The 21,866-nt window shown below is 38.1% G+C and overlaps 1 protein-coding gene across 1 annotated transcript in view; it reads right to left on the bottom strand.

Moving 5' to 3' along the window:
* WDFY3 (WD repeat and FYVE domain containing 3) overlaps nt 1-21,866 on the bottom strand; it is a 151,705-nt gene that overhangs the window by 65,702 nt on the left and 64,137 nt on the right. The window contains exons 4-13 of the mRNA XM_066547961.1: nt 21,424-21,533; nt 20,219-20,380; nt 18,939-19,131; nt 16,369-16,555; nt 13,530-13,696; nt 10,468-10,935; nt 9,022-9,120; nt 6,590-6,783; nt 3,989-4,446; nt 1,980-2,063 (exon numbers count right to left, since the gene is read on the bottom strand). Coding sequence (XP_066404058.1) covers nt 1,980-2,063; nt 3,989-4,446; nt 6,590-6,783; nt 9,022-9,120; nt 10,468-10,935; nt 13,530-13,696; nt 16,369-16,555; nt 18,939-19,131; nt 20,219-20,380; nt 21,424-21,533 — 2,122 coding nt within the window. The remainder of the gene's footprint in view (nt 1-1,979; nt 2,064-3,988; nt 4,447-6,589; nt 6,784-9,021; nt 9,121-10,467; nt 10,936-13,529; nt 13,697-16,368; nt 16,556-18,938; nt 19,132-20,218; nt 20,381-21,423; nt 21,534-21,866) is intronic.

The raw sequence follows: 21,866 nt of genomic DNA, 5'->3' as shown, positions 1-21,866 counted from the left end.
TATCTGACATTTAGGAGGAGAAAAAAAATAATATTGGACTACAAACCCCAAGCTGCTTATTTTTGAAAGCAGAAAGATCACAGCCACTGGCACTGAATTCACTAGGAATGACAAACATGATGCTGTGAGAAAGCAGACAGCTGTTCAAACAGACTTTCTGGAATGCCTAGGTTTTTTTTTTTTTTAACTTAAAACATGCTTTTCAGAAAGGATCTGAAAGTCACCCAGGCAAGCGCGATCATTCTTTCTGTCCACTTTTACTTTGAGTCTTACACAATTTGTAACAATCCAAAGGCTTTTTTTGTTTGTGAAAATCCATTTCAAAAGCACTTAACCCCAGCAAGTACCTACATTACTGTACTGGAGCTTACCTGAATTGCTGCAAGCACCCCACATGGATAATGACTTTTTAAACTACCCAATCTTTACCTTGGGTTTTCAAGCAACTGCTTGCATTTTCAGTACCACAAAAAAACCCAAGGGAAGCCTAATGTATCTATTCATATATAGCTATATTTATATTTTAATTTCCAGGCTGCGTCAGCCACCCATCTGGCAGTCTTGTTCATCACACCCTGGAATCAGCTCCTGTTTGGCAGGCACTGCTTGCGTTCTGCTGCAAGTCTTTGCATATCTGTGTATTTGAGTAATTCAGTGAACCTGAGCAGCCCTGCCACCTACACCTGGGAGAACAGCAAAATGTAGCAAAGGGATGGGCAATCTGCAACACTAGAGGTTAATGCAGGGCTGAAGCTGTAAAGAGCCTCCACAGGACACACTGTTTTCTCACATGTTTCTTCAGAGTAAATGGCAGGGAAAATACTTTGGCAGCTAAGGTTTTTCTCTGTAAACTATAATGTTTGTTCTTAAATGCCTCAGTGTTAGAAAAGAAAGGAAATTACAATCAAGTGGTTCTGGGTTACTGGGTAGGTGCCTTTGTCCAAGCCACCCCTGTAGAATACCCAGGTATGACTTGGGTAACATCACTCAGTAAAGAAAAAAGGTTCTCTTTATTAACCTGCTTTAGTATAAGCATTCCTTTCAAATCAGTTTCCAAAAGCATCTTTGGTTGTTTTCCTTTGCAAAATATTTTACATTCCAAGCATGAAGCTTGATGGCCTATCTTAAGCAGTATACCAATCAATAATGATCGTATTTTCTACACATGGCACCTGCATGTCAGATAACCCTGTGTCTTTCAAATGCCTTTTTAGCTCTCAAAAGCAAATCTCTGTCTAACTTCCATCTGTAGATAGAAAAGGGCTGCTCCCTTCCCTGGGGACTCCAGGAAAATTTTTTTTTGCATTTGCACAAACCTGTAAATAACACTGTTCATAGAGTAACCTTTATTTTAAAAAAATATTAAAGTCTACCAGACACATTAAGATGCATAAGAAAAGACTAGCTTGGGAGTGAAAGCAGGTGCTTGGATTTCTGAATTGGGCCATTTGTGCTTTCTTTCCAAACCTTTTAATTCAGCATGTCTCTACATGATTTGGTAGTCAAGTACTGACAGGTTCATTCTTTACCTTTTATTCTCTGCAATTACTAACAAATGAGCACCTTTACAAGCATCCACCTTCCACCAAAAGTAAGCTTCCTTGAAAAATTAGTCAGGAAAAAAGAAATCCTGCTGTATTCATTGATGTACTAGCACAGTCTGAATCCCTTTGAACTGCTCCTGAGAGTGTGATATATACCTCCCTTAGATAATTTCTTATACTAGGCTTTGTTTGGTTTTGAAACACAAGTCTAACTTTAAGTGCTATGGAAATCTGGAGACATCTCTCATCTCATCACTGCCTAGGATTCACTATGAAACATGCCTTTACATTTTTTTTATCCAGTAAACACACAAGTGGAAATGCACTCCTCAGAATAGCAATTTAAGAGAAACATCCCTCCCCCAAAACGAAGAAACACAACAGCAAGAGAGAAAAATTGGAAAGGAGATCAGCTTCTCTTTGAAGGGTCGGTACCTTTTCCTGGACAAAGCTGGCGTACCCCAAGGAGAGGGGAGAGAAGTCTCATTTGTCAGGCAAGGAGGGATCTGTTCTGCACGACTACAGACAAAACAGACAGGGGTAGGACAGAGAGGTTAGAGAAGAAACCAGAGGCCATAAGCTTGTTAGTTTTACAAAAGCACCAATAAAATAGTTACTTGGATCCACCCTTCAGAAACAACATGGATGACAAAGGACAAATTGAACGACAGCCTCAGGTGAACACACAGAAATGCAAAGTGTGCAGAGGTCTTGTGGTGTGACTCTGCAGTGCTTGTTCAGTGCTCTGCTGAGATACCAGCAAAGCAGAACATCTTTCAGCGCTCAACAGCAGAAATTCAGAGGAGAAGTAAAGCTTCAGTAAATTAGATATAACCAACAGGAATAAGAAATAAAGTCAATGTAAATTCAATAATGAATGATGAACAGAAAATTTAAAGAAGAAAAAAATCACTGAAAATAAAAGCCAAAAAAAAAAAAAGGGAACTTCGTGAGGTATCTTATGCAACATCACCATGTGATTTACTTACCCCACTGTTCCCTCATTCTCTACTGTTAGCCAGTGTCAACTTCTAAGTATGAGTAACACACTCTTAATACAAACTGTCCTCCTGCTACCTGAATGCTTTAATAACACTTCAAAATGAGATTAATTAAACTGATTTCTGAAATTGGCTTTTTGGTGAATATGTCAGAGTGTGAGTGCGAGAGTGTGTTAGGGTGGTTTTTTTGTTGGTTTGTTAGTTGTTAAAATTTTCATTAAAGAAAAGAAAAGCACTAAGATCTCTTGCTTTGGGGGCAAGATGGCCCATCTTATTATAACAGGGTCACATACATTCAAAGGCTGGGGTATAAATAGCTTGAAGGTCCCAGATACAAAGGTTAGGTTTGTGTTTCATGTTTTGTACCTTAAATTGTGGCAAAAAGTACTTTAAGACAAGCCAGTCTTCAATACATATTTCACAAAGTTTTGTTGTCATTTTGAACCTTTAAAACACATTTCTGTTCATTTTGAGTCTCACTACAATTTAAATTCAAGTTGTTTCACTCTGGGAGTGTCTCCCATTTAAATTAAAAAAAACAATAATTTACAGACTACCTAAAACTTTAAAGAACAAGCAAATCCATGCCAAACAAGATGTTCATCTTATGTGCAAGCAAGGAGAAAAAGAGGCACAGGGAAGGCCTTATCAGTCTCTAATACTACTTGGGAGATGGTCATAGCAGTAGAGCGTCCACCTCTCCTCCCAAATAACTAGCCAAAAGGCTAGAGGAAATGGCCTCAAGTTGAACCAGGGGAAGTTTAGATTTGATATTTGGAAAAAAAATTCACCAAAAGGTTTATCAAGCATTGGAACAGGCTGCCCTTGGATGGAGTTAAGTCATCATCCCTAGGGGTCTTTAAAAGATATGTAGATGTGGCACTGAAGGACATGTTTAGTGGTTGATTAGTAGTGCCAAACTTGGAGTTAGACCTGATCTTAAGAGTATTTTCCAGCCTAAATGATCCTATGTTTTTAAATTAATCATGGTATTATTTAATCATTTACTTTAAAGTTCCATATCAAATGAAACATGAAGTTAAGGTATGACATTCAACAACCAAATTTTCATTTCACTTAGTAAAAGCATAGTTTTTCTAATTATGATAATGCAACCTGTCAGCCTATCAACCAACAGGTTGCTTCAACACATCAAATATAACCATGAACTGATATCTCTATTTTAACTGCAGCCACGATAAAAACATCCAACATCAGAGAGAATGCTGTACACCCTGGAGAACACCAGCAAGCTAAGTCATTATTTGGTCAGATGTTAACACCTTATCCTCCTCTCAGTGGAGTGAAGGAAGAAAGAAGTAGATTAAAATGGAAATACAAAAGCAATGAAGGTATCTGAAGAGAACTATTCTGGGGAACACTAGTGTGGGGCAGGCAGAGAAGATGAAAGAAAAGGAAGGGAAAAAAAAGCAAAGGCCATACCTGTCAAAAGAATCCGTTGCTACCTTGTAGAGGTAAATAAAAAGTTTGCTGCAGTGTCTTAGAGTAGGTGACACAGAATCCAGGGATATTAGGTCATCGTCCAAAAGCCTTTGAAACAGTTGTGTATTTGAAGGGAAGACATTCAAGGGACTTATTTTCCTCAAGTCTGAGAAGCAGCCAAGTAATCGAACAGCATCTGCCAGTTTTTCATACTGGATCTCTGTCTTGAAGAAGTGAGAGTTGGCTGGCTCGTAGCGCATTGCTGCAGTCAATGTGCAGAACACAGTGTGAAGCAGTTCAAACACTTGGTTCTGGTTTACTTTTTCCCAGCCATTCTTAGGTGGTGAGCACAAAGATCTTTCCATGGCAACAAGTAAAGATGTGACGTACACAAATCCACCAACTTTCCTAAAAACAGTTCTTGTGCGGTGACTCTCTCTCAGCACCAAGAGTAGGGCCTGTAGGACAAAACAAACAATCAAAACAGGGAAACAACAGCAACAACAAGCAGCAGCATTACAAACAGCCTGGGAAAAGGTAGGAACATTTTTGTTCACAAAACATTGTTGTGGCAGTAAAATCCTCGTGTCACTTGTCTGTCAGAACTTGGTAATGCCTGAAATCTCTGAAGGTCCACTTTTACTACAAAAATTCTGATAACTCAAAAGTTTACAAAATAAATAAAAATATCAGGGGGCAAAGTAGAACATTGACCCTTATTTAGAAATAAGAAATTACCTTCCAACAGAAAAGACCTGACCAAGCCCAGAATGGAACCCAAAATTGCCAAATAATTCTCTTAGTGACTAGGTGGAGAGTATCTCTGTTAGAAAGGAATCTTCTCTGCCATCTCACTTCACAAACAATTTCAAACAAGAGAAGGCAAATTACTTCTTTCAGCAATGAGAATTCCAAACCTTGGAGCATCCTAACAGTCCCCTAGAAATCAACAATGCGGAAAGACCTGGCAGCTATGAATCCACAACAGAACTCAAATGTAACAACTCAGTTAGCAAATTCAGGCAGTAAAAATTAGCCAAATATGCCCACTTATTTTTAGCTTTCCTCTATAAATCTTTGACTTGAGACTGAGACTATATTTTAAGAGTTTCTTCTCAAAAGTAAGCCGTAGAGAGAAACGAAAGTGGATAAAACCTTACTTGCTGAACAAATAAATGCAAAGCCATGGTATAAACAGCAGAAAATACATGAACTTGGGTACTAGAGAATAATACTCATTATCTGTGAAATCAGGAGGCAGAGAAGCCCCTCCATACAGCCAAAAACAAATGAAAAGGATACCTGTCATGGGAAGTTTGAACGACGTGTGAATAAAGAAGAAAAAGTCTCCCTACAGAAAGCATCATAAACAACAGAAAAATGTTACTGATACAGAAAAATAGGCCAGGGAGAATTTCCCATGACTGAAAGTTTACTTCTTCAGAATCAAGCTGCTTTTTTAAGCACTCAGAAGATAGGTAGTGAAATAGCAAGACTGTCATTCCTCTGAAGGCACCATCTCCTTTCTTGACAAACTTGAACAAACAGTAAGAGACACATCACCACACTGTTCTGGGCTGTCAGTTCCATAACCAAAACGTCTGAGAACAGCATCAAGGGAGGACAAGTACAACAGGTCAAGGGAAAGACAGAAATCCTGATTTTCTGTTAAATCCTCTGGGGAACTCCAATATCTTTTCTTTCCCCGTAGGTATGGTGAATAACACATGCTCAAAAATTGCTCAAGACCTTCACAGACATTACACAGAAAATGAATAGTTTTATTACTAGCTTTTCTTTATGTCTTTTGGAATAATATGAAGCTGTTCATCTGCCAGAGAAATACTACAGCTCCTTTGAACAGAAATTAACCTAGATGCCTGAGTCCTCTTCTTTAAGACTCATTTGCTTTCTACTATTTGCCTCAGCTTTTCTACCCTAAAATAAATCAGTATTTTGTCAATTTAAAAAATAACATTAACTACTCTGAGGAGAAATTGTGGGTCTAGATTAGCAAACGAAATACCTAATACAACAGGAAACAGACAAGAGTTTTCTTGCTTCTTCCTCCACTCCCAGCCTTACTTTCTTACTATTCCATTATTTTGCTTAAGCAAGTTCTTCAGCTTTATCTTCTACTATGATCATTACAATTTGCATTTATATTAATTATTTCAGCATTCATAGATAAAAATTGGTAAAATAAGATGCCACAGAAAATGCAAGTCAGAGCTGAAAATAAATGTATGTTACTTGCTTGCTTTTTTTTTGTTTGTATTCCCATTATTTTTAACTCAGTAAGAACCCACCAGGGAAAATTATCCTAACTGCAGAACCTAATTTTCTATCCACAAATGTGATGACACTAAAAACATATTCACTAGCCTACAGCTCCAGTTCTGAAGCCTACCATGGATATAGATGGTAGAAAGGAAAAATAAAAGCATGGATCAAATATACGTATTTCAACTCCAGAGACAATCTACATACTACCTAAACATCACCCATCCAATCCAGCTCAATCCAACCCCCTTCTCAGTGTTTTCTCTCTTGGAACCGCACCATAGGAGCAAGAGTGCTGAAGAAGAACCCTTCACCTACCCTTAGGATGTCAGTTTTGAGCTGCAGTTCCGTAGGTGGGGCCGAGTGCATCAGCCCCAGCAGGGTGCCCATGTCATCCTCTCCACTGGGTGACAACACCAGCTGCTGGATGATCATCAGCGCGTGCTGGCGGCACTGCGGATACTTCACAATGTTGTGCACGCACCTGGCACCACCAAACTCCCTGAAAATGCCTGCTCAGAAAGAGGGTGGCAGAGTAAGCACTTTTAAGAGTAAGCAAAATAAAAACAGTGGCAAATAATTACAACAAAACAACACCAAAAGTGTTACTTTTCATTTCTACAGAATAAAGGGCAGAGTTTTAGCTCTATGGATGTGAAATGATTTACTACTATTTTTCCTCCTCTAACACAAACAAAAATAGAACTTCAATGTCTTCTGACAAAATTTTTCACTCAAGGCATTGTGTACAAGGATGGAGGTCAGCACTAAGAATTTCCTCAATAATTCTGTTTCTCCAACAGCAGTTACTCTTTACATGCTAGAGGTCAAAGGGTCTCAGGATGAAATAAAAAATGTACCAAACCCTCCGTGTTTTGTGAGGACCATATACTGTTCTGGTTTAGGGTAGTGTTATCTTACATTTAGTAATGACCTAAATGCACTATGTACTGAAAATATAACGGGGATGTTTCTGGGCATGAGCACTGGTTGAGAAGTGGTTCAGTCTATCCACATCATTTGTAAGATTCTGCAGATTTTTTGTGACAAGATCTATCCCTGTACAGATTAAGCATAAGTCAAACAATGTTTTTCAAGTTTGCTGGCTACTGTGATAACCAAAAATTATAAGAAAATTGATTCTGAAAGCATTACAAACCCCAAAGTGTATATATATGGCATATATAATGTGTGTTTAGTACAGTGTCAGGACCTAGAGCATTGCTCTTATGTTAATTACTGAAGATGAAAACTGACTGGGGAAATGGATCAATGCTGCATTACTGCATCAAAAGGGATAATTTTCCATGTGATGATAAACTCAAAGAGCAGCTTAAATGACCAAGTTCAGGATTAACAAGTTGATAAGTTGATTCCCTCTAACATATATATATATATACACACACATATATATACACAGACATGAATCCCACTATCCATTTCCTGCCTCCTGCTTTTTCTGATGTCCTTTGGATCCTTTGACATGAATCCCATTATCCATTTCCTGTCTCCTGCTTTCTCTGATGTCCTTTGCATCAGAGATGGATTCAGTGCAAAAGGAGAGACCTCAGACCTTGAGACAGACGAGCTTGTTGCACTCCCCTTCAGAAGTAAAGCCCATCTCCTTTGTGGTCAGGTTTTCATAGAGACTGGGATAACATTTTATGTTTCTCCCACTCTTAGTGTAGGTTCTCAACTATCCAGCAAACCTGTGTGGGTCTGACATCCAAATTTCCTGTTGAAATGTAGTTGGCAGTTCTGCAATACTCTGGAAAGCTTATCAGAGAGATTGGTTTAAAATCAGAAACCAAGCACTGAGTGTGGTATGAATCACTGCAAGGCTGTGCCTACTTATGCTTCTGTGATGACCTATAACCCCTGCTGGCCTCTGGATACAGCGCCACTGCGCTCACATCCCAGTACAGACAGCAGCCAAACTCTTCGAGAAATAGTTTCTCAGCTCGTCCTGTATGCTCTGTCCTACTCCAGAACTGGGAGAGCTACTGGTGAAATGAGGCCGTTGAACTCTCCAAGATTCCTCAGAAAAATCATCTGTGGCATCATCCCAAAGTGCTGATGTCTTTTACACTCCCACTGTTGTTTCTCCAGTGGATATTCAGATATTAAATCAGTCTTGAGAAGCAGCAAGGAGGTCCTGATGGCTGACTGATGCTTCCTAGGTGAGGTCAGGAATGCCATCTAACAGCAGTCAAGGGTTTGTTGCAAGGCAGATGGATGCTACCACAGTCTCAAAATCACTAAGTCTTGGTTAATGAATTATAATACAGAACTGCCTTACATTTACAAAAGGACAACTGTAACAGAGCCCTGTTTGTACATATTGACTGGGAATAACTCTTTAATATAAATGAAAAAAGATCTTTAACTAAAGGTACAGCCATTACATTAAGTAGACATGACACTGAACACTGAACTACATTTCTAATTATGTGCTTAAATTTTTGAATATCCAAACAGTCTTACAAACACTACCATGAATTATTATAGACCTGTTGAAGAGTGATGGGTCTGGTGTTTGCCTTCAAGTAAACAATACCAAAGAAATTTAAGTTAAACACTATCTTGTTCTCCTTATTTTATGCACTCTAGGCTATGCTGTCTGTTCTCTTTGCTAGGAAAACTTGGCCAGAGAGAACGTGTATTTCAGTGTAGTTGAATACTGGCCTGAAGATAGAAAGTCAAGACATGATTTTCTTTATACATATCTTGACAACAATCTCTTCACTCACCTGCATTTGTGTTTGATCCTTGTAGTAGTACTGTCAGGGTCTCCATAACCAACAAAGCCAGCTGCTTTTGGTCCTCAAATGAACTGTTTCTTGAATCCACTACAAAAAAAAATTCAGAAGCTAAAGTCATAGAAAATATCACTCTTTTCAAAGATGCTTCTTAATACTTTCCATCAACACTTTTATTTTCTTTGCTTCTCCAGTGAGCATGCAGCCCAAAAATTTTCCAAAGCAAGCTGCGATTTAATCTACACATGCATTCCTGGGAAAGCTTAACCATGAATCATATGAAAAGTTAATTTTATAAAGACAATAATTTAAACTGAAGTTTTAGAGCATTGTGAGCTCCTGACATTGCAGCTATTGTTTCCTCAAGCCACAAAACACCACCAGTTGAAGATTAACTGCATCTGCTCTTGTTCAGTTTTCAGTACCTGAAAAGAGAAACTCTGCAGAAAACCCACAAAACTACACTCACATAATTACAGCAAACGTGCTGATTGCTTAACAGGTGTAGCAGACCAACACTGCAATTGGCATAGTACGCACAGAGAAACACTCCAGGAAAAACGGTAGGTTTTTGGTTATTTTAACTTACTCTAATAAAAGGTAAACCCCAACACAAGGACATGTGCACCCAGGTAGCACCCTGATTAGATGACAGTTTCATCCATTTATTTACAGGAATATAAGAACGGATGCGTTTTCCAATGGAGTTGAAGGGAGCAAAGCTTTGCAACTAATCTACAGCTATCACTCACTAATGAAGCTTCATACTATTAAATCCAGGTGAAACATCCAGCAGTTATGGTTAAAAATGTCACTGATGCACACAAGCTTGACTGCAGTTTGAATGAAGAATGTAAAAAAAATTGTCTGTCTGTGCATGTAGGCTCCTATGGCACGTGGCAGAGCCTGCTTTGGAGGCCTAGCAGCTACAGCTTATCTGAGATGCTCCAGTCTGGAGACAACTCATCTTCATTTATTTTTTTTTAATGCTTAGAAAAATGTAGACCCAGCTTATAAAAGTCTCCTATTAAGAGCTCAGATATGCACTCTATAGTATTTTTTCAAATCTGGGGCTAAACACAAAGTTACAAAGTACCTTTTGTTAGGAAGAACATTGATGGTATGCATTGTCCCTATACTTTTTCCACATTAAGTAACAAATATTGAACCAGTACATCAAAAAATCATTTAGAAAGGAAAATACAAGCTTGTACTACTTTGCATTCATACAGCATCATTCATTAAAGTTAGCCTCGAGCTTCTCTCAAGAAACTGAGAGAAGCAATTCCAATGAGCTTTTAAGATGGCACAGCAGTCCTCAGCAGAATTCAGGCCTTGAGGTACATGTTCAGACTCTCTCCTTTCTCTTAAATACAAGACTCCAGTATTTCCAGCCAAAAAAGACAAGTATTAGAAAAATGGAAATGGACACACTACCTTGATCATTCAGTGCCTGAGTGGGATCTTTCAAAAGGGCTGCATATTTATGAAGAAGATTTACCATCACCTCCAGAAGCCCCACTTCCCTGAAGACATCCTTAAAGATGTAATCATGACGAGTGAACTTCAAGAGTGTCTTCATGGCAATGATGCTACACTGAAAAGAAGTGCTGGATTTTAAAAGGATGCTCACACTGATCAGTTCTTTACAGGGTATGTAATTCAAGCTGAAGACAACCAATTCCAGCATCTCAAAGTATTTGGTCTGCACTTCTGGAAGTTTAGGAATTTTCTCTGCAAACTGAGACAATGTGTGCTGCGATTCCAAAATGAAGTAGTTGGCATTGTCCGCCATATAAATATTCGTGATGGCATCAAGGATGATTTGTGCTAGATAGTTGGTTTTTGCTCTCAAAAACGCATTCTGGAGGACAGAAAATGCTTGAATATTCCTCACACTATGACCTAAATCAGGAAATAAAGTGGGATGGGAGGAAAAAGGAAAGAGAAAAGTTCTTAATTATCATAAACAATGAATACACTTATTAATCATGATCCATGCATTTTAATAAGTAGGAATAACAGTGTATGATGTCACTTTTAATAAAAACATCATTAAAATTAACTTCAAAAAAGCCTCTGCACATCCACTTACACTGCAAATTCCACAACCTACTATTCTTTAAGATGGCATCTTAATATATATTTGGTAGTAAGAGTTTATGTAAGCAGCTAAAGATGCTGATCAAAGATAATTTCTTTAAAATAGATAAGTACACTGATTTAGTGTTAAAATGGACATGGGGTACAGTCCTAGAGACAAAACAAAGCCGGCTCATGATGCACCCATGCCATAGGAGAACTCATTATAGCAACAGTGATAGGTTCTGTGTTCCATAACGCAGAACACAGCCCTTGCAGCTGGGAATAAAAAAAGCTATGGCAGGGTCCAGTACTATTAACAATTACAGAATTAAAACACAGGGAAAGAGTTGTAAAGCATAAAGTAGCTATAATATTAGCACACAAATATCTCACAGCTTTAAACTCAGTCACACTTCATCTTGTAAGTACCTTCAAGTTGACTGATATCTCACGCACTTAGCTAAAGAATACATCATTTATGAGTGTGCCCCAAAATTTTCTATGGGCAGATATTATTCTACTCAAAAGATGCCTTAAATTCAACTTTTTAAACTTCTGTAGGAATAGTACAAGACACAATGGACAGATCCCATGATACAGAAAACAACTAATGATAAAATATAACTAACAAAATACACAATCAAGAGTGAGAACTTTAAAGACAATCTAAACAAAGCATTTAGGATGCTTTAACAATAAAATCTTTTTTTTTTCCCAATAAAGGTATATGCAAACTTTTAACCTGATTTGAAAAGCCTTTCATAAACAAAAAATTCTTATTTATTATGTATTCTCTATGGCACACTACTCTCTTCATTTTTGTAAACTAAGTTGTCCCAACTGAACAGTAAATGCAGTTAACTACATGCCTAGCCTCCCCAGCTTCCATTTCAGTATTTCTCCAGAAGGCAAGAGAAAACTCCCTAGTAAAAGAAGATTGGAACAATTTCACATCTGGAAGAATGTTAGTTACATTATAACACAGTTGTTCCTAAAAGGACTTATTCACATGCTTTCTTTACTATGAAAATGTTCAAATGAGGGGATTTAGAACTTCTTAAATGTGACAGGAACATAATAGTGTCAGATACAAGTATTAATATTCTAACTTAGTATCAACAGTTGCTCCAGGCAATCAAGTAGATTAATAAATTATTTTTGATTATTAGGAGGACCCCTGAAGAAACCAAATTCTAACCAGCTTTTCAGAGTTCACGAACTAAAATGATTTAAATGGAAATAATTGAGAAATTAGTAAATTGAGAAAACAAAGTCTTCATAAAAAGACAATTTTCAAACATTATGAAAAGCAGGTAAAAGGAACAGAGATGTCCTGACAAACACCACAAAGGTAAAGAATTCTTTTGCAGATTGCAACAGACCATGGTTCTCTCATATTATTGTACCAGACAAGCTGATTACCCTAAAAAAAATTATTATCAAGACATGAAGAAATTAAACTCTGAGTGTTCACCTTCTTTGTAAATTTAGTGCAAAAGAAAAACAATTTCTAAGAACAATGAACTCTCTCCATACCAGAGAAAGGATGTCACTGTCCAAGGAACCTAGGATGTATATTCATTAGTCTATAAATCTGTAAATGCAATCCTAGCATAAACTTTTCTTGTGTAGTGGTATATCTCATAAAAGTTCAAAGTAGCTCTACGGTCACTATTAAATTCCAAACTCCTTAGTTACATACAAGACTAACCTGATTTTTAAGTTTATGCACAGGATATGAAACATGAGTTTATTTTTATACAACCCTTTGTCCCCCAAGACTTCCTCAACCTTATCTCCAAATTGTAATTGACTGGTTTCAACCACATCACAGATTTTATCGCTCTGATCACAGTGGTGATGAAATAACAATTTCAGTTCACAAGTTACATCTGCCTGAGCTGACAAAAGCTAGCAGAAAGCAAAGTGAAAAAGGGGAAGGATTTAAAAATCAAAAAACCCCAAAAACAAACAAACAAAAAACCAACCAACCAACAAAAAAAAAAAAAAAAAAAACCAAAAAAAACACCAAAAAAAAATCAAGCCAGCCACATCAGCCTTTCATATCAATTTAGTAAGAGAGCAGCTTAAAACACTATAAATCAAATCAGTGCATCTCTCCAGTAAGATAATCTCTTCAAATCTCCACATAGAAAACTGTCAGCTCTGCAAGCTCTGCAGTGAAGAGGCTGGACCTGTCCTCAAAGACAAAAGACCTAAGCTTTCTTCTTTGGGTACCAAGCCCAAAATAAAATATTTGAGACCAAAATAACTGAGTATTTGATAAAGAATCTTAGGTAAAGAACTTAGGCTTAGTTGCAAAGGGTTTGTGCAATACACAGCAGGCTCTGTATCTTGTCACTTGCACTTAGAACAACAAAAAAAGTAAACAGAGAGAAAGAAAGCAGACTCACCTTTGCCTGCAGGCTGTGGGACTGCAAATCCAGGTAGCAGGAAAGGTACTCCAGTGGTAACACCAGCAGGCTTTAATTCATTGACACCGTATGTTGTTAAGGAAGTTATCAAATTAACCAAGTCCTTCAAAGCATCCTTAGATTCAGCTTCTTTTGCCTGTTCTAACCTAAAGAAAATATAATAGGATCAAGTTAGCAGCACTAGTTTATCTGAATCAAATCACTTCAGTAAGGTCTGTTTTGTTCTATCAGTTTAGAGACTAATTTTACTGCCTGATTCCTGCAGTATTTTCCATGTCCATATGTCCTACCATTAGATTATTCAAACATTGGACTTAAAAGAGCAAAGAGTTATTTGCCATAGGAATTTACCTCACAAATCTCTCCTTGAACTCAACAGTCAGCAGAGAGACATGAAAAATTACATTAAGAATCCTCTCACAGACATGAAGATACTGTAGAGGGAAAGTATAGGATAGTCTGTAATTAAATAGATCTGTAATTAACTTGCTAGACTACATCTGCCACTTTGAGAGTGAATATTTTGTGCTAATGAAATGGTATCTTGGTAAAGGCCTAGCACTCACAAGCATGGGATGAAGCACGCCCACTAGAACTACAAACTCTTAGCACCTTTGAACACAAGAGAATGGAAATGCTAATCCCATTCCAACCATTTACTGACAGGAACACACCATCAGACCAAATCCTAAAAACTGACTCTGAATCCTAACACCATCCTCATTTTCCTGCCACTTCACCACAAACAAAACCATGTTTAATTATTTACTAACTGTAGATCTCAGGAGTAAACTGGCGTCCACATTCTTCTATAGACTCAGGCAGTGCAAGCTCTGTTTTGCTTCTTGCTGACAAATGATTGTGGGAGCCCTTCACAAGCAGCTCATTCTGCATCCTCCATCTTCTCAGCCAGATGTGGCTGAGGAAGGAACCTCCTTCAAACAAGAACCTCCTGCAAACAACCACTACAGAAGCACAGAGCTCACCTATTATCATTCTACTAATCCTCCACATGCCCTTTCACATCATCCAGATGAAATTACCAAAGTGCTCCTCCTGCCCTCACAGATCTTCTGCAATTTCTTACTGAGCCACCTTCTTCACACATCCTTCTGCTTTTCCAGCTCCAAAGCCTTTCTTCTTTGCAGCTTGAGACCCAGTGTCCAGATTTCATACCCTCACATGACAGTTATCATCATAAAAGTGCCCCAGAGTGAACAAGTCTCTGTAGGCAGGTTTGAGCCAAAACAGGAAGAATACATCACTGTCGTCCATCACTGACCAATGCATGGGCTCATTCAAGATCACTGTTTTTTGCAAGGAACTGTTTTCTTCTAGAAAACCCCCTCAGGAAGAAATGAGGATAACACATTCCTATGCTATTAACCTTTACTGATGTCACCTGATGATCCCAGGTGTCCTCCTTTTTCAATGAGACATTCAAATCTCTAGGTTTCCTATATATTTGGCAGGGATCCCCCATTCTTTGATCTAAGGATATGCAAGCTTAGGGGAGAATTTGTTTAAAACACTTGATCTACAGAGAATCACTTTAGTACCTCAACATGTAACATGACAGCATGTTCCCCTCATATTTTCCCTAAACTCTGGCTGACAGCTTCTGGAAAACAACTGCATTTGAATTATACTACTTTGAATTAATGCATTAGGGAATATAACATACTCCAAAACTCCACTTATAGAACAAGAAAAATAACAATTCCTTAACAGGTGCTTTAGCTTTTGTGGCACCAAAGGTAACTTATGAGTAATTTTAAGTGTGATTAAAAATGTCAAATGCCATGCCTATGTCTGGTATCCATTTAAAACAAACAGAAATCTCCCTAAGAAGTATATAATGTAGTGGAAAATTTAGTTCAAATATTTGGGTGCCAAACTTCAGCATACTAACACCAAAAATAGGGAGATAACAACATTGGCATTTCTTAGTAATAATGTCTGAAGCATCTTTGACCCAAATATACGTCATAAGGCGTACACTTATAGTTACCCAGTATGTACCTTGGATTCATAAAATATATATATTTTACAATAGCAACAGCTAAGCATTCTTCTTCAAAACTTCATATTCAAACAAAGCAACACAGACTTTACATAGATTTTACACAAATAAAGCAATAGACACTCTTTTCTTTCTCAGTCAGAAAATTAAAGAAGTTTCTTTCATGGAAAGAAAAGAGATCATGGATAAATCACATACCAAAGGTTTTTTGGGCAGGCATTTTCATTACCATATTTTTTAATGCATTAGCAGCTTAGAAGTACTTTTAATTAGGAAAAAAAACCCTATTCCCTCATAGGATTCACCACATTTACATATGGGATTTTTCCTTATGATAGCATGATAAGACAATAATTATAGAATTATTTAGGTTGGAAAAGACCTTCAAGATCATTGAATCCAGCTGTTAACCCAACACAGCCAAGCCCACCACTAAACCACTCCCTTAGGCAAAACAAAACAAACTCCAACCACTCAAAAATCACTAGTTGCAGCCAAAATTTTATGTTCTGGATACTCTCTAAATATTTAGTACCAGTTTTTTTAAGCAACTGCTATCTTTCCAAAGCAAGAAACACTTAGTAATAAACCAGTACTAAAGAACAAGAAGTTCAACAACGTAGTTTAATAAATGAAGAGAAACACAGAATTCAATGTTTTGGTCTTAATATTTTAATTCCATAATTATCTATAATCACTTATTGTTTAAATCTATTCATTTACTCTTTATTAAGAAAACTTTTTTTGAAAAATTCTCAGTGATCTGTCTACATTTCTTCAAGCATTTTTGCCTACCTGAGGAGAAGGTCACAGAGGAAGTTGTATCCTTGCCATATCCTAAAATCATCCAACAACGTTTGGGATACATCACTGGAGTCTTTGAGAAAACAAGAAAGTCCAGCAAACATCTCAACTATTTCTAGGGGAGAAAGGTCATCAGACTGCTGCATGTTCTGGACACATGTGGACAAACATTCCTTTTCTGAAAAGAATTGCAGTGGATAAATTTAGGATTTTACTGACATTAATGACAGCAAGAGGCATAACCAACACACAAAACACAGCAATAAAATTCAAGTATCTCTTGTCACAGAACACTTAATACTACTTGAGGATGAGAAGGATTCTCAAATGGCTTTGGATCAGAACCCTAACCTCTTTTTGCCAACCTCTTCCTCCCTTTTACAACCTTTACTCTTGTAAGGAGGAAACTGTGTAGATAAATACTAATTTTTACCTAAAAAGTCTGACCAGATAACTCAACAAAATAAAAAGACAAATATGGCAACTGTAAGTAATTCTAAACCATATTTTTTCTTTTAAAACACAAAGTTATACAAAGCACTAACTTGAAGTGTTATTAAATCCATACATATAAACCCTTACAACTTGTCATCTTATTCCTTCTCTGGTTGGCATTTCATTAGCTGGCATCAAAGAGACATAGTTGCCTTGCCCAGCATAATTCTCACATTCCATCAGTTCAGTAGGTCAGTAACAAAGTTTCCTCAAATCTATAGTGAGATTTTAAGTTGCACTCTGTTTTAAAGATGCTCCCTTCAATTATTTGCTAGTTTAGCTTTGCAGCATGCACAACACAAGCACAAATCTTTCTAGCTAGACTGATAACAAAATTTTTCAGAGGTTAAATCAGAGCATGAGAGCGTGAAAGATGCTCCTTTGCATATGATGAAATATCTTAAATTTTTCCTGAATATAAGTTGAGTCTTGTGACAGATGTTGTTATCTCTTAAGTCAGGTTCACTTTTTTAATCAAAAAGAAAGAGGTAATGCTTACTGGCTTTCTTTCTAAAACTCCATTTCACTTTTTAAAGAACCTAGAGTATCTTTCCACATGCCAGCTTCCCTCCTCTATGGATCAAGCCCATAGAGAAGTAGTAATGGTAGCAACTGTAACACGCCAAATGACAGTCAAAACTCCAGTTATTTTCTTTGTTGCACTTAATAACAGCTTCACACATATACATACACCTTCTACACTCATCAAAAGCCCACCAGAAGCCTATCACCTTTTAAGTCCTAAAAACACTCAACTGGTGACTACGCTGTGCTTTGAGTGATACAGTACATTCACATCTTTTTGACTGGAATTGGAAACACACTGCTAGCAGAAGAAAAAAAAAACAGACTGAAATTTTCTCTGAAATATGTGAGAGCAGGGTGATGTATTCAATCAACCATCAATATAGAGCCTTGTAGCCACTTGTTTCTCAGGGTGTGAGCAACCCAAAATTGTGGGTTTCTTCTTTTCCAGTAGGTGTACACTGCTAAAATGTGTAAGGATGTTAGTTCACTCCAACAGTCAGTCCAATTAAAAACTACAAAGGCTTCCTATGTTGCCCCTCAGTCTAAAGGCCTTAAATATAATATTAGAAGCCCTATTATCAGATTTCTTACCTCAAGTCCTGCATACCTAAACACCCATATGGTTTTCAATTAGTGCAAAAAGAATAATTTGTATGCAAAGCTGCTTCCAGGCAGCTAATATCCTCTCCAAACAGTGGTTTTCATCTGCAAGTTGTCAACCAGCTTGGCACCTCCCTTTTTACCAACTCCTTGCAAAGATAGATGATGACTAAAATACTGCTTTCATTAGCTACCAAAATCTGTAACCAGCTAATGTCCCTATACAGTTTCCATGCCAGCAACAGCCAGGATCTACTTGTCTTAAAAATGGACAGGAGACAAACTGGAATGATTCTGGATGCTTCATTCATTTAGTGACTTACAGGCTGGATTAAGCCCATGAGTTAACTTAACTTGGCCTTCAGAATGCACAAAATCTTCAATCTGTAAAGCAAGGTGGGGAAGATGAGGGCCTGGCAGAAGAAATGCAGGCTGACTGAAGTGCCAGCAATCCAGTCAGTGACAGACCAGGGAAAACATAAGGGCTCCAAACCCATCCAGCACAGGTATGGTTCTCAGCCAAGCAAAGAGCCTCCATGGGCCAGGCCCTAGAAACAACATCCTTGGGTTGGGAAAGCTGGGCTGAACCACAGGGGAGGAAGACAGCTGCCTGCTAAGAATTAATGCATCTTCACAGCAAATGTTTTTCAATACAGGCAGTTACTGAAGTTACCAAAAGCCTTTCCTTTTGGTTATCATGAATGCTACACCAAAACATGAAACTCTCCTTCCAGATTAAACTGAAAGGTGAATGAGACAGACTCAGCTCTCTCACTACATAACAGCTCAGAAATGTTATCTGTATGTAAACTAGCACATGTCCAAACTAAAAGCCTAGAAGCTTCCCTATTATTTTCATGCCTATTTCCCAAATAAGAAAACTATGAAAGAAGAGCAGGAAAAAATCCCAATAAATAATACCAAAGAAAGAGCCATACCATGGATGTATTTCACTACATTGACACTAAGGCCATGACGAGATATGGTCATTAGTACTTCTCCTGCACTCTTCCTCCAAGGCAGGTTATAGGGAGGGCACCATGAGGTTATTGCACTGAATAGAAGCTGGAGATCATCCTTCTGAGCCAGTTCTTCCGCCGGGGACACAAAACTGCACAATTTTACTAGGATCTGAAATAGGAAGTCATTAAACAACTAGCAGTAGTACCTGTATCACTGAAAATTTTGCCTAGACTTAGTAAAAGGTGAAACATTCTTCCAGTGAGGAAACACATTAAAAAAGGTAATTTTCTGTTTTCTCTTTGTGTGTTTCTATACTTTGAACACAAGACAAGGTTATGTGACACATGGTTATTTCAAGTCCCAGTTCAGTTTAAAATGCTTACCAGAAGACTGGGAAGCAGAATTTAAATCTCTTTGGCTGACACAGCATATTTGCATGGATACCAGAATATTCCATTCTTGGAGAATCTGCCAGTTGCCTAATTTGCAGGTTTAAATTCTGCACTGAGGGAGAAGCCTTGTGAGGAAAACTGCTGTATTCCTTCCTAATGCAGGAAGAAGGCTATTGATGGGTTGTTGGCACAGCAGCAACCATAACATTTTGGTCAAATTAAGTTTGTCAGGAAAGGCTACAGCAAAACTGCAAACCTACCTGAATAACTGGCACCTGGTCTGAATTTCCTAATTACCAAAACCAAGACAAAATGCAGCTGTGTAAGTGAAGCTACTACATCGCACTCCCTTTTCTGCATGTTTTGAAATGTCTGATTTTTTGCATCTCGTGCAGGAAAAACTCAGGCTCCCTCTCAGAAAACTGGAGAGAGGCTGTCTGCAACTGGATGGGGAGGTCTGAAACCTCACTCGTTCCAGTCAGTTCATTTGAGAGCACCACTTTATTATCAATACTAGCCTTTTTTACATCTATTTCAATCAGTAACAGCCAAAGGTAACAAGTACTAGGACCAGTTAGATGAAAACAGAATAGTAGTCCACATGTTGCTCTTTTAAATATCTGTACAGAAAAGCAGCACAGATTTCTATGCAAGAGGTATTTGTCAAAGACAAAAAACCAGAGGAAGAGTGGGAATTTACCCTCAACTGTGCTTGCAGGAAAATCCACCTCTCTCTTAGCTATCGGTTTTTTAAGAATCAAGGAAAAGTAAAACCTGGCTCAAGTGAAAAGTTTCTAGACTTTGCTCACATGGAGTATTCACATTCCTCCTGCAAATTCCCTGACCTATTTTACCTTTCTTACCTGTACAAAGACTTTCTGTAGTAGCGCTCGGCGCTCTGCGAGAGGTAGCTCATTCTGTGCTCCTCCAACTACCTCAGGCACGTGTGGAAGGTCAAAAAACAGATACAGACATTTAACAAGTGTGGAAGGCACTGACATTGTAGTCATGCAGTCCACAGTTTTCTGAGGAAGAAGAAAACACAGCAAAAAATACCAGTTCAGCATATTGTATATTCCAAACATAATAATGCAGTTGATTGAAATGCTGTTTTTTCTTTCTCACACCTTTGGCGATGTGTTGACATAGCAGTACAGATTCACCATCTATTCTTGAGTGCCTATCCAAACAGTAATTTTAAAAATAGGATGATTTATTTACATTACAACAGCACCTCATAGCCACAGTTCAGAGCAATCAATGCACAGGACAGAAACAAAACCTGTCAGTCTCTGCCAACAGAAGTTAACAAGTTAATTACAAGACCTTCAGCCAAGCCCTCATCAGCTATCAATTCTTTGTAGTAGGAGAAATGGGAGTGAGAGGAGGACATTTCAATTTATGCTCTCACTTGGCAAGAAGGTGTAAGGAGCTGTAAGAAGCAAGGTAGTAGAAAATATGAAAGCATCAGTAGGAAGAAAAGACAAATTGGTGTGGAGGCTGGTGACATACTAAAACAGAGATAAAATGATGTGCTGAATTACAAAGGCAGATTGGAGCAGAAATAACAAACCACACAGCTGCCCAATATACTGCCAGAGAAAGATCTCTGATGGAGCACAGCACCAGAAGCAGAGGCAGGAATGATTCACTACCGCCCCCATTCACCACTGCTGCTGGCCTTGCTTTTTCCAGCTGCTGTGGCCCTCCTCCAGTGAGGTGTGCAAAGTTCAAGGTCTGAACTCTTTAGGTGCTCTATGTGACATGAATCTCATGGGGCACTAAGCAGCAGCATGCAAGAGAAGCCTTTGGGCAGTAATAAAAGTTGCATGCATTATTCAAAAGAACATTATAAATTCAAGTCCCAAAACTACTCTTTTTTTCAGGCAACTGAAACCATAAGGAGCTAAAGCATAAGTCCTGTGGTAATACAAGAGAAAGAGGATCTTCACACAGAAAAGCAGAATATAGTTACATCTTTTGGTGAGTGTTCATGCAGCTGATTTTATTATTGCTTTTGTCTCTTCCACTCCATAATTTATCTGTAACTTTGCTGTTTCAGACTAACCTGTCCTGATGAAGCTAGTAAATTGATTGTGGTGAGCAGCATCCAACCTCTACTTGCTTCTTCACTTTGATTGACCTCCAGAAACTGGACTATGGCACGACTTGCAGCCTCTGTAGGGGCAGTAAAAAGAAAAAAAGCAGTAAGAACTCAGTCTGCTAGTCTGCAGAAAGGAACACATCCTCTCAGCAGCCCCAAGCACGGAGCATAAATTCACCTTTACAGCACTACTTAAAAAGGGGACTAGGCTTAGGCCTATACCTTCCAGACACACATTCCAGTCTTACACATACACTGGCTTTGACACTGGCAAGGCTGCAAGAAGTACATTCTTTGGTCATGCATCATCCTTTGACCAGCAGACAGATTTGAGTAACCTGCAGTGACATCTGTTAGAGCAGTTTTGCTTTATCAATATATAATATATTTTTTCCAAGGACATGAAG

Source organism: Molothrus aeneus, chromosome 4 (genome assembly GCF_037042795.1).
Source record: "Molothrus aeneus isolate 106 chromosome 4, BPBGC_Maene_1.0, whole genome shotgun sequence".
NCBI classification, from domain to species: Eukaryota; Metazoa; Chordata; class Aves; order Passeriformes; family Icteridae; genus Molothrus; species Molothrus aeneus.
This window is presented reverse-complemented; position numbering and strand designations above follow the sequence as displayed.